This window comes from Miniopterus schreibersii (assembly GCF_964146895.1).
Source record: "Miniopterus schreibersii genome assembly, chromosome: 17".
Taxonomy (NCBI): Eukaryota; Metazoa; Chordata; class Mammalia; order Chiroptera; family Miniopteridae; genus Miniopterus; species Miniopterus schreibersii.
In genome coordinates this window covers 15934555-15947823 of record NC_138117.1, presented here as the reverse complement: position 1 = coordinate 15947823, position 13269 = coordinate 15934555, and the positions used below count along the sequence as shown (strand labels likewise).

Sequence of the window (13269 nt, the reverse complement as noted above, 5' to 3'; positions counted from 1 at the left end):
CGTATAGCACATACTCAAAACGTATTTGTCACAGGAGTGAATACGTATGACCTCATTTAGCTGGGATGGCCTGGTCTAGTGGTGTGAATTTTTAAAAATTGCTCAGCTTCTTAGTTTAACATACGTCTATTTGTATATATCTGAGTAGCTTTCTAGCAAAACTTTCAGCCTTAAAAAAATCTATGTTCATGGATAACTTAGCTTTTCTCATGAATGGGGTCAACTGTAGATAATCAGTGACTATTAGGAAAAGATTGTTTCTTAATATTCTCTTTATGAGAGGGCAGTAAAATTAAACTCAAGTAGTATGCTTTTTTTACTTGTTTCACCATCATCTTCTTCAATTAAACAATCTCTTTTTCAATTTAATCTAATGAGAATGGATCTTTGCAGCCATCGAGACCAAAACGCTTGCATATTAAGGAAATCATTTCCTTTAACCTGAGTCACACCCCTTTGCACACAATGAGGACAGAAGAAGAGCTGAGTTTTTATGTGGGTGGGAAAGAAAACGGTGCAGACAGGACTGTGTAGGACACTCAGGGAGATGAGGCTGGAAAGGACCTCAAACTTTGTTGGAGGTGAGATTAGCCTGAGGCAGAAGAAGAGGCCGGAAGGAATGCCTTTATAGACTCCTAAAGCAGGGCAGTTTTGACACCAACCACAGTACCTCTGCAACCCCCTGTGCTGTTCTGGTTAATGTGTTTTCTATCCAAAACCTTCCCCTCCTCACACTGTGAGTCTAAAGCCAGAGTTATTTTTACACACTCCTTCCTGGCAGAGAGTGAGGACACCCCGGGATTGCTGTGCATCTCTGGCAAGTCTATCGAGAAGAGCACTTACGCCTTTGATCCTCAGGTCTTAAGATGGATTAGAAAGAAAGAAACTATAATGAAAAGGGTCAGCAGTTCTCTAAGGGTCAAAAGGCGGCAATGAAGTCAACTCAATCTAACGGAGTTTGGCAAATGAAAAGCAGGTAAGACGATGCTGTAGGAAGAAGCGAATTGTTGGAAGCACAGGGTGAAAAGACAGGAAGCCTGTTTTTGAGGAGTTTGGAATGGCTAATTTTCAGGGCTTACCAATGATCCAGGAGCGAGGAAAATCCACGGTGCTCAGTGTTGGGCAGGGTGTAGTGTGTGTTTGTGTGTTACCACTTCTGCAGGGGCTCCCTTTAGGGAGGTATAGTGCCTGCAGACAGCCCATCCATAGAATCAAAGGCGCTGTCGATGTGTTCAGTTGAAACCGGTGATTAGCACAGGGGTAGCAGGGGTCAGACTTGGCTGAAGATGTGCTGATAGGACAGTGGATGTCATTTCATATCTGATGAGCTCTGCAAGGCAAGAGGCAGTGTGAGGATTTCATGAACCATGGCTAATACAGAACCTACCTTTACAACATGTGCTCCTATTAACATCCTGTACAAAGCTTCCTACTTTTCTTATGTTACCTCATTTGATTCTCAGTTACCCTGTGAATTAGATACTGTTATCTACCTAACTGAGGCCATTGTGAGGCACTGGTAGAAACTGGAGGACAGGAGCAGGGAGAAGCCAGGTATTTCCTCCCCATCTCTACAGTTAGATTCTTTTTTTTTTTTTTTTTTTGGTTAATCTTCATCTGAGAATATTTTTTCCATTGATTTTTAGAGAGCGAGGGAGGAAGGGAGTGGGGGAGAGAGAGAAACGTGGATTGGTTGCCTCTTGCACGTGTCCCTACCAGGGCCGGGGATCAAACCTGCAACCCAGGTATGTGCCCTTGACCAGGAATCAAACCCATGGCCCTTCAGTGCACAGGCTGGTGGTCTAACCAGTGAGCAACACTGGCCAGGGCTGCAGTTAGATTCTTAATAGTTAGTGTACAACATTACCAGTTATATAAATCTGAAGTAAGATCTCCTTCTTAATTAAAATGGGGGTAACTTTATATGAAACCTGTTATTAAAAGCCCTCGCTTAAGTCCAAGATCATCCAGAAAACACTCGTATTTGGAAAGAGTCCAAGTCTGGTACCTCACTGGGAACAGCGCCTCCTAGGTCTCATTAAATTCTGCTGAGCTTTCATAGACTGTTCAAACGTCCTTGGAATTTTCCTCATGATTCTTTTAAGGATCACGAAAAGAGCTTGTTGGCTGCAAATATGTTCACTGCGTAAGGAAAATCTGAGGAAGAAACCATAAAGTTAAAGAGAGGAGAAAAAAACACATCATCCTATGTTTTCCCAGTTACTTTTCTATTTAGAAACAATATTTCGAGTGTTCCCTGCGTGCTCGCTATAAAGAGCGCCCCAGCAGACATGCAGGAGACCTCTGTTCAGCGTAAGAGGGGCCTGTGCATCTGATCCGACCAGTGAGTGTGAACGTGGATCTCTAAAGGGGCCTCATGGGGTGCAGGCGGGAGACACCTCTGTGTTGGAGTTGTGGGAGGAGGGTGGGTATGAAAGATAAGCTGGAGCTCAGAAATAGACTTTTTAACTGGACATATTGTCACTCCTAAGGATTTGGGAGTTCTTTTAGTAAAAAGGAGAGCTAGGTATTGGGTGGGCAGCTAGCAGTTATTCTCAAAATAGTACAAAGTGGATACAACAAAAATTATGAAAATAGTACATTAATGACTAGAGTTCGGAAAAACTACTATGCAGCAATCAAACGTCCATGGATATAACATTAGCAAGAAATGAGGGCAGGGAAATCTCCGAGGAAGCTTGTAGGTTTACTTGGGCAGATACACCTTTATTCAGCTCAGCTCATTCCACCAACAAATGTCTATCATAGTATTATAGACACTGAGTAAATGGTTAAAAAATAGAGGGCTATGATCCAGTGTCAGAATGAGTTATGTGGGCCAGGGGATCCCAAAGCAGGCTATGCATCAGTCTCCAGAAGTCACAAAAATAGAGATGTGTATTCTCAATGCTTAGATGTCATAATTCAGTCCGTTTGGGATTCAAGAATCTGTGGGGGGTTTTGGGTCTCACCCGAGGATATTTCATTGATTTTTAGAGAGAAGGGTAACGGGAGAGAGGGAGAGAGACAGAGAGAGATAAATATGTATGGGAGATAGAAACATCGATCAGTTGCCTCCCACACGCACTCTGACTGGGGCTGGGGATTAAACCCGAATGTGCCCTGACCGGGAATCGAACTGGGACCTTTCTTTATAGGGACAATGCTCCAAGCAACAGAGCCACACTGGCCAGGGCCAAGAATCTGTGTTTTTAATTAGTGCCTAGTGATACTGAGGCAGGAAATCCAAGGGGGCTCATCTTTGGGAATCACTGGTTGGAAATGAGGGCTATGTATGTTCTGATTGTGGTAATTAACACTTACTGCAGATATTCTCAGATAGTATGCACCAGACTTACCCAGGGCCCTTGCTATAAATGCAGATTCCTGGTGCCACCTCCAGCACTTTTGAATCCATGGGTTCTAGGAGAGAAAGACATCTGAATTTGTAACCAGCAGCCCAGCTGATTCTGAAGCAGACCGAATTGCAGAATCTGTGATGTGTCCATCAAACTTTGAGAAACACTGATTTTTGAGAACTTCCTCTCTGCCGGGCACTGGGCTATAATCCATTTATGTGCATTGTCTGACTCCATTCTCCTGATAGTCACAGGGGAGAGGGACTCTTATCACCCCGTTATACAGATGAGGGAAGCGAAGCCTGGAGGAGATAAGTAACTGGTTCAAGATCACATTGTCAGTAGCTGAGCTGACTTGCAGGTTACAACTGTCTGACAACAAGATTTATGTTCTTAATACCAGATTGCCTTCTTGCTTCCAGGAGGTCAGAGGGAAAAAAAAAAGAATCTTCCCAGTTGGGGCAGGTTTTAGGAAGGCATTCAAACTAAAGTAAGATAAGTGAACTTTGGAATTTGTCACTCGGTTTCTTGGACACACAAATGTTGAGATTTCTCTAAAATGAATTCTTGTTTTGCTTTTGTTTGTTTGGTTATAAAACTTGAATATCTCCAACTGAAAGCAAAGATGTTATTTCTTTCACATTGTAAATAGTGTTACGATGTCTGACATAATTGAATAGCTGGTAGACTTTAGAAAACAGTGATGTGGGGTTGAAGCCAGACACTCCAGCAACTTCATCCTTCAAAGAACTCTTGGCTTTCTCCTTTGGAAAGTAAACAAAATAAGGAAATCAACAAGGAAACCACAGACGCACCCAATGAAAACAAAAACAGGACACTGAAGCAGAGACTTTATTTAAAGAACTCGCTCCCTTTGGAGTTAGTGATAATGTCAATCTTTCAAAAGATAGCTGTCTACAAAATTATGAATTTCTGCTGCATATCAGCATCCTTTTAAAAGGCATGTTTCCTGGGCGTTAGAGAAGTAAAACCTGTAAGTCAAAGATAACTTGTTTACCAAACTGGGACTGTAATTGAAATGACCCTTTGCAGTTAATGAAAAGTATATAAAATAGCTTTTTCCGCCAGACTGAGAGGCGCCTAATTTAATTATTTGTGGATGTCACAGATTAGAAGCAGCCTTTCATTTATTTCTAGAAGCTGAGTATGGACAACTCACACCTAGTGAAGGGGACAGGAAGTTGGAGCCATGGGTGGGTAAAGAGTGTCCACAAAGAGAGCACATAGATCATAGTCTCTGGGCTCTTTATTTTTTACAGCTTTCCTGGTAATGATAGGGTGATGATAAACTAATGCTGAAAAGAAGCTACCTCATTGTGGAACTTTCTTATATCTGGTCCTCTGAATTTGTGAGCTTCTTATCTAGAAGATTCTGTGGTTAATATAGCCACTATAACACTGCTGAAAGTGTGCGTTTCAAGTCTAGTGGTTTCAAGCCATGAGCTGAAATGGTCAGGAGCCACTTAACTGCCGAGTGACGCAAATATCTAGAAAAGTTTACTAGTTATAAACGCCCACACTTTCATACCTATATATGCCACCTGACATGGGGCGAGTTTGTGCTTCTACCATTAGAAAGGTCTGCATTGTACTATTGGTGTTGACTGTTGAGGTTTCTTTTGCAAACATAATATTGTTTTTGAAGAATGATGCTTATTTGTGTTGACATTGAAATGACTGGTTCTCGTCAAAGTTAATGGATCAGATCTGACTAGGTAAGTAAGATAGGCACTTTGGGAGGATCATTTGTAACTTATTTAATGAGCTGGAAAAGTAATTTACTAGGTTTTAATGTACAGCCTGGAAAAATGTACTCCAAACCTCGCCAACACTTTATGCCGTGAGACCATAGCTTAGTCACCTTGAAGGGTCTGGCACATTGCCTCCTCTGACACTTCATTCGGATCTCTTGAAGATGCTGTTGTTTTTTTGGACGTGAAATAGGCTTAAATATTCATAAAATGCATAAAGGGAGAAATAAACCAGGCAGCCACTCACATTCTAGTATAAATAGCTTCACAGGAGATTTCTTCCTTCTAGAAAAGGTAGTTTTATTTGGACTTGTTGAAGGAGGGGCATTAAACAATAAAGGTGAGCACTGTGCAGCACATTCTTCTTGGGAGAACTTTGGAAAGGATCCAAAGAGAATGAATTGAGGTTCTCAGCAACAAAGATATTCTGGGCTTGCCTGAGAATTTTCCCTAAGGAAAATTGTTACTTTGTCATATTGTTGCCATTTCTAAAGAACACCTTATTTGACAAGTTTAGAAGTTAGTGAGTCTGACACAGTTTTCCCACCCTACGTTTCACTGAGGACCTTACCATCTGCCAGGTACTATGCTAAGCACATTACACGCTCCGTCTCATTTCACCTCCACTGTAGCATTATGAGGCATGTGCTACTTAACCTGCTCTACATGGTGCTTATTCTGCGCTGTGCTAAGCATTTTAGACATTTTAACTCAATCCTCACAACAACCCTCTGATCTAAGTGCTATTATTCCCCCATTTTACAGATACAGAAATTGAGATACAGAGATTGGCTGACTGGCCCCAGATCCCACAGCTAGCACATCGTGGAGCTATGATTTATGTCCAGGCATTCTAGCTCCAGAGTCAGCACTCCTAGCCACTGTTGTAGAAGATGTTATCCTTATCAGTGAGGAAATAGAAGCACAGAGAAGAATAACTCCCCCAAAGCGACACAGGCAATAAACAATGGAGCAGGGACTCAGACCCAGGTGCCTATGAAGCTACATAACCTGCAGAGCGCACCCCTTATATCACCCTGCACATCTCTGCTTTGATCACTCATTCCTGAAGCCACATACGCTTGCTTCCACCTCAATACAAGAGAAAGGGAAGGCGTTAGCGTTATTATTTATTTAGCTGTCTAGTTTCATTCTGAATAGATTTTGGATAGTGGTGTGTTGCCAGAGGGTTGGATTTTCACTGAATTAGTTGCCAATGTCAAAGACAATCTCAACCTCATCTAGAGCAGCGCTTCTTAAGCATTAATGAGAATATGAATAAGCTCAAGATCTTGTTAAAATGCAAATTCTGATTCACTAGGTCTGGGATGGGCCTGAGCCTCTGCAAGCTCCCAGGTCATGCTGATCCTCCTGGAACATGATCCTGCTTTGAGTTGCAAGGCTAGAACGTTGAGTTTTCCCAAACTAAGCATCAAGTTGTACCCCAGAGTTCATATTGGAAGCAGGGCACTTTGACAGATGGAAGAACATCTAGGGAGTTTGGGGGGATCAACACTGCGCAGAGATCTGAGCTACGCAGACTCCCAAGGTTGGAAGGGCCTTTCAGGATCATCTGGCCCAATTGTCCAAGTGATGTTCGAATCCTCTCAAATTCCCTGCCAGGTTATCTCAGCCCTTAAAGAATTATCTGTGATGAATAGAACTAAACATTCCAGAACAAGAGAATTCCAAGAGGATGCCTGACTCACAAAAACAAGCTAAGAGTGAAAGACGGGGGAGGGGTCTGTGATGTCTCACACTGTTTCAGACAGACCTTTGCCTTTAGATATTTTTTCCAAAGCTTTCAAGCCTCACCATTTTATAAGAAAAGCAATGTGCTCTACCAGAGAACCAGCTGGGAGCGCTTAGTCTCCCAGGCATCTGTGCCCCACAATGAAATACAGTTTTCAGTGCTGGCTGGCAGGTGAGAAGCAGTGGGCTGCTTCTTGGTGGCATTGGCCATACGCCCCAGGGCCTTGAGAAAACCTATTTTCAAAGATCGAGATCATGAAACCATGAAATGGTTTCTTCTCATTTTAATTTTGCAGCCTGAGTGAAAGACGTTCCCATTGTGTGTCTTCTGATTCAGGGGATGCCAGCTTCTCCTTTCCAGCCACTTTCTGAGGCTGTTGTTGGCCAGCTCTCCGCTTTCTGTTTCAGGTGCCTGGAGAAAATGAGAAGCAGTGGAAGCCGGCGCTGGTTGTACTGACCGAGAAGGACCTTTTAATCTATGACAGCATGCCCCGGAGGAAGGAAGCCTGGTTCAGCCCGGTTCACACGTACCCTCTTCTTGCCACCAGGTAGCCACGGCTTTGCGGTTGGGTGTGATGTGTTTGCAGCTTCAAACTGTTTTAATCAAGTGCAGTTATTTCAATACCCAGTATTACTGCTTACTGTTGCAACAGGAGCTGAGAGCTCCTCCAGAATCTAGCCACCTGTTGTTAGTCAGATTAATGACCAGTGGTGGCCAAACATGAGCAACACAGAGACAAAGAACAAACTATTCACCCATCGTGAAGGAGCAGGTCCCGATCTAGTCCCCTTCCTGAATCTCCATCCCATCCCCTTTGACGTGAACTATGGACATGTATTTACAATCTTGAAATTTAGGTAGAAAGAATTATCAAGTCTCTTCCCTTGGTAACACAAAGAATGTCATGTGTGAATGTCCCACTGTGCTTTTAAAGCTCGCTTAGCGCAAGACTCTGTAAGGAGCTCTTCCTCAGTTGTGTGATGCTTCCTGTGGAAATGGGCCTTTTCATTCACGCACGCATGCACTCATTCAGCCAGGAATGCAAAACTTCAGGTCAGCCTGGCCGGGGTGGCTCAGTGGTTGAGCATCAACCAGGAGGTCACGGTTCGATTCCCAGTCAGGGCACACGCCCAGGTTTCAGGTTCAGTCCTCAGTAGGGGGCACACAGGAGGGAGCAGGTCAATGACTCTCATCATTGATGTTTCTATCTCTCTCCCCCTCTCCCTCCCTTCCTCTGAAGTCAATAAAAACACATTTTAAAAAAACAAACAAAAAAAGCCTTCAGTTCATCTGTCACAGCAGCCGCATTTCAGGTACTCGGCAGCTGTGGCTAGAGGCTGCCATTGCGAACAGCACAGATCAGAACATTTCCGTCACCACAGAAAGTTCTGTTGGACAGCGCTGCCCCAGAGCAGAAACGAGGACCTTCGAATTTGTCCCAGTTCCTGCAAGGGGCTGGGCTGGGCCCGCACAGCAGGCCATCAGAGGCCAGGCTGCCTGGCGAGGTGTCATCTCGGAGGCTCACTGGGGTGTGGGCACAAGCAGGGCTCCAGTGGTGAAGGGCAGTCCTGAAGAAGGTCGCTGTCACCAATGGAACTCTTCAAAGCAAAGCTTCCTGAAAGGGGGGTGGGAGCAGACACAGTAAATGACATATGAGGAGGTTTGCCGGGGGTCGGGGGACACGAAATGTCTCTCTTCCAGGCTCCGTGCTGCAGGGATGCCAGGTATGGACTGTGAACAAAGCACGTGAATAGCCTGGAACCATAAATCTGCATCCGATGTGGAAATAGAAAATGGAAACCTCTTCTGTGCAAACTGTGCTCATTTAGAAAAATCGGTGCAGCATAAACAATCGGTTCCCCACTGTCCCAGGAGTGGGGAACCTTTTTTTTCTGCCAAGGGCCATTTGGATATTTATAACATCATTCGTGGGCCATACAGAATTATTAACTTAAAAATTAGCCTGCTATATTTGGTCAAACATTCAATTAACTCACCCCTAATGTGATGGCTGGAACTGCAGCTGCCTTGGCAGATCCAGACCAAATGGTTTCGAGGGCTGTACACTGCCTGCGGGCCGGACGTTCCCCATCCATGCGAGATACGAAGGTGACACTTCACCTTCCAACTTACTGCCCTTTCCCTCATGACCGGGCCTGACCTCTGACCTGCAAAAGAAGAAAGTGTTATTAGATGTATATAGTAGCCTTATGAGAGGTGATAAAATTAGGCCCGTGACCATGACCCTGATCTCCAGCTGTAGCCTGTGAGGCAGAGTCTGTCCGAGATGTTAGGACGGCTCTGGCTGTCCTTACTTCATCCCCTCAAGCTAGTAGGTCATTTGCTGCCTGGTCCCGAGCAGTAGCCTGGAAAAGAAAGAGCTGGAGTTTCCATCTCAGTTTCTCTCCCACTAGGATGGTGCTTCACCCCCGGCTGACCACTGCACCTCCGTCTTTCAGAGTGCCCATCGGTCAGATGCGCTCTGTGGATGCCTCTGTCTCCCAAGCCCAGGGGGAGATATACTTCGTGGAAACAGGTTTATTGACCTTTTGGCTTATGCATCAGCCACCCTGGTTTGCACATGCATTGGTCATGGTCCATTTTTTCCCACGGCTCTGGGGATGTGCCTAGGAAAAGACTTTGGAAAAGCAAACGAGCAGCAAGGACAAGAACCCCTCCCTTTCCCCAGTAGTCATGCTGGGAAGATGTGCCTTCTGGTAGCCTCGGGCTGGGCATGTGAATGAGATGCCGGGGAGCAGGGCTCGCCCCATCTGAGTGAAACTATTCTATCCTTGCAGTAAGGCCAGCTCTATACGGTGGGAGGTTGGGCTGAAGCTGTTCATTTCTGCCAGAAGTGGTAGAAATTAAAGGAAAACTCTGGATCCTTCCATTACTGAGGTTACCCTAATCCTTCCATTGACTGCTTCCCTAGCCACATATTTAAGTTCATCAAGTGACCCCTTCCTTTACTTCCTGAGTTTTCTGTACAGTCCCACGTGAAACTGTGTCCTTTATATTTGAGCATTTGGGCTCACAGCCTATCTAGTAACATTATTTGTCTTCGAGTGCATTTTTCTAAAGAAGGGGAGTTCTGTCTTTTTAAAATTTCTTTGAAAAATCTTTTATTGAGGTATAATTTATAAATAGCAATATACACACATCTTAAATGTACAGCTTGATTTTTACTTATGGTTATAGAGCGATGTCTTCTAAAATTATATAGAGGGTGTCTACTAATTCATCATCCTGGTGACATTACTGTGCCATCTGCAAATATAGTTAAGTCCTCACTTAATGTAGTCGATAGGTTCTTAGAGACTGCGGCTTAAGCCAATTTTACTACAGGCTAATTGATTTAAACAAGAGTAAGTTACCGCAGCATATTTCTGTATGTCAGTTAGGCTATGCTAAGACTGGTTTTCCTTATTACATCGTTTCCTAGAACCTGTTGACAATGTTAAGTGAGGACTTACTATAGACCAGGCGGTAATGAACCAGTGGCTGACCTTTGTAAAGGGAGACTAGGTCAAGGCCAAGTGCTTTACATGGATTCTATCTCAGTTTGCAAAACTTGTTCAATTTAAGAATGATCTGGCTGTTTATTAGATTCCTGTCCTGGGGACCCATCCTTGAAGATTCTGGCTCAGCAGGCCAGACTGGGAGTCAGGAATACATGTTTTCAACAAGCACTGGGCAAATGCAGTCCTCAGGGTTCCTACATCTAACCCTCACAACCCTATGAGTTTTAGGTTTTGTTCCTATTTCACAGACAAGCAAACCAAGGAACTAAGAGGGGAAGTAACTTCCCTACAGTTATACAGCTGGGAAGAGAGGCCTGAGATTCTGACTCTGAGCCCACTTTCCTAACCACTGCTGTCTAGGGCCTCCCAAGAGCATGGTCTCATTCCCTAGAGTTTTAGTGGCTCTCTGAATATCCTGAGTGTATCATATAAACATTTCCTTAGCTCTCCTGACTACTTAATCATCACATCTACTGCAGAGTGATCCTGAAAATTAAAATATGGGGACTGCATTAGCCAGCTCTGGCTGCCACAACAAAATACCCTAGATTGGGTGGCTTAAGCAACAGATAATTATTTTCTCACAATTCTGGAAGCTGGAAGGTGAAGGCCAGGTGCCTGCATGTTCAGTTTCTGGTGAGAGCTCTCATCTCAGTTTGTAAAGATGGTGGCCCATCGTGCTGTGTGTTCACATGACTTCTCTGTGCATATTGGGGGGGAGATCTCTCTGGTGTCTACTAATCCCATCAGAGCAGGGACCCTCTCCTATGATGTCATTATTGACCCTATCTCTAAATATAGTTTCATTGAAGGTTAAGGCTTCGACTTAGAATTGACAGGGTGGTGATAGGTAGAATTCAATCCATAGCAATGATAGTAAATGCAGCCTTATTTAGCATAATGCCTGGCACATAGCAGGACTGGGCAACTGGTCAGTCTCTGGCCTTTGGCTTCACAGTGCTGGGAAGCATTGTTCAGAATGTTAGAGACAGTTTTTTCCCTGCCCAAGAGGAACTGGCTGGACTACTGCCAGTAAGAAACAGGTTTCTTCTAAAATTGAGTTTCTCCCTCAGACAGTTCAGAATTGATTTGTATAATTGTTCAGGTTTGGGGTTTTTTAGGCCCAGGCACATCTAATTTATATTTTTCTGGAAGATGAAAATTTGATTGTGTTTCATAGCAGTGGCCCCAGACATGCTCGCATGTTCTTGGTATTGACCATCACGCATAGACACTGACAAGCAGTTGCCTCTCCCCCAGGCAAACGTCGATGGTGCCTCTGTGCATTATTGGTGCGATTTATAGCAGTGCACTCAGGACGGTTGCAAAGATGTGGCAATTTTAGTCATTGTCATCCCTCAGCTTTTTATGAGTCCTTGGGAAAGCATTTTTTGCTTAGCCAAAGCTTATTTGATGTTGTTGAACATTAAAAAGTAAAACAAAAGGCTCTTGCCCATATGGAGTTAGTATGTTGGGTTTTTGTCACTGTTGTCATAATTGGCAAGTGAGATAGGCCCACGGAGAGTGAGGATTAAGGTTACGATGTTTCTGAAATTCTAGAGGAGGTCTAGCCCAGCAATTCTGCACATCTGATTCTTCGCCGAAAGGTTCAGATATACAGAGCTTGCAAAAAGAGTGATGTTGGTCTGAGCCCCGTTATCTGACCTGTGGGCCTGAGAGGGTTTGGAGTAGTTAAGGTGAACTGATGAATGTGTACTTCTCTCCTTTGATACCACTTGGGACCCAAAGACACTGAGTGTTTCTGCTAAACTTGTAGCACAGTGATTTTCAACCAGTGCACCGCAAGAATTTTTAAAACATGCAATACCTGACTATTGAGTCAGGGGCACTGACCTCTTTTCCCGTAGATTGTCAAATTAAAAAGTGACAACAGCCAACACAACAATAGCCATCAGTGTGTATGAATCAAAATTATACCTATGTTTTTTGTTGGGTTGGCAAAAAATATACTTTGGTGTGCTGCAGAATTTTAGTAATTAGTTCATGAGATGCAAAAGGTTGAAAATCGCTGTTGTAGCGTAATCGTTGGCGCCTACGGAACTAACCTGTTTCTAAGTACTAAAAGTAGTTGCTGCCTCAGGCCAGCCTCAGAAATTTCAGGAATGCTTTCCACAGGGAAAGTGTGGCCAATTGCATTTGCCAAACATAATCCGTCTGTGGCTTGCACACTAAGCCTGGGAGGCCTCCTCACTCTTAGGGAATGTGGGCATTTCCCATGGACATTCTCTAGGTTAATGCAAAAGGATCTACACTCTGTCAAACTGAAAAGTGTGGGGTTTGTCTACACAACCCGTCCATCCCATGTGTCCCCATATGCCTGATGATCCCCCTTACGAATTTGGGAGCTCCTCAGAGTTGGTGGAAATTAGCAGAGTGGGGAGATCCATGAACTTTGGCATCAGACAAACAAAGAGTTGAATCCTTAGACTTCTACTTACAATGTGATGTTGCGCAAAATATCAATCTCTCTAACTTCAAGCCTCATCACGAGGGGGCAGTGGTATCTTCTACTTCATACAGTTATTGATAGGATCAATTGAGATACTGAATGTAAATGTTTAGCACATGACTAAGACATAATATGTGATTGATAAATGTCAGCAATTGTTAAGGTTGGAGAAAATTGAAATTGGTATATGAATGACTGATAAGTAATTGGACATATTTGATCCTACGTGTAATACTGCATTTCTCAGAGACTCATAGTGCCTTAAAGACATTGAGACATAAGGACTGGGCTTATGGAAGGGTTGTTGGTTTGTTTGTTGTTGGAGAGAAGGGTGAGATAGAAATGGGGAGACTGGAACCCCTCAATCACACCACAAAGCTAGTTCTGAATCTAC

At 43.9% G+C, this 13269-nt stretch overlaps 1 protein-coding gene across 1 annotated transcript in view; it reads left to right on the top strand.

Moving 5' to 3' along the window:
* Positions 1-13269, top strand: part of SNTB1 (syntrophin beta 1) — a 162135-nt gene that overhangs the window by 134934 nt on the left and 13932 nt on the right. Inside the window, exon 5 of the mRNA XM_081116378.1 lies at positions 7292-7431. Within this exon, the coding sequence (XP_080972504.1) occupies positions 7292-7431 (140 nt within the window). The remainder of the gene's footprint in view (positions 1-7291; positions 7432-13269) is intronic.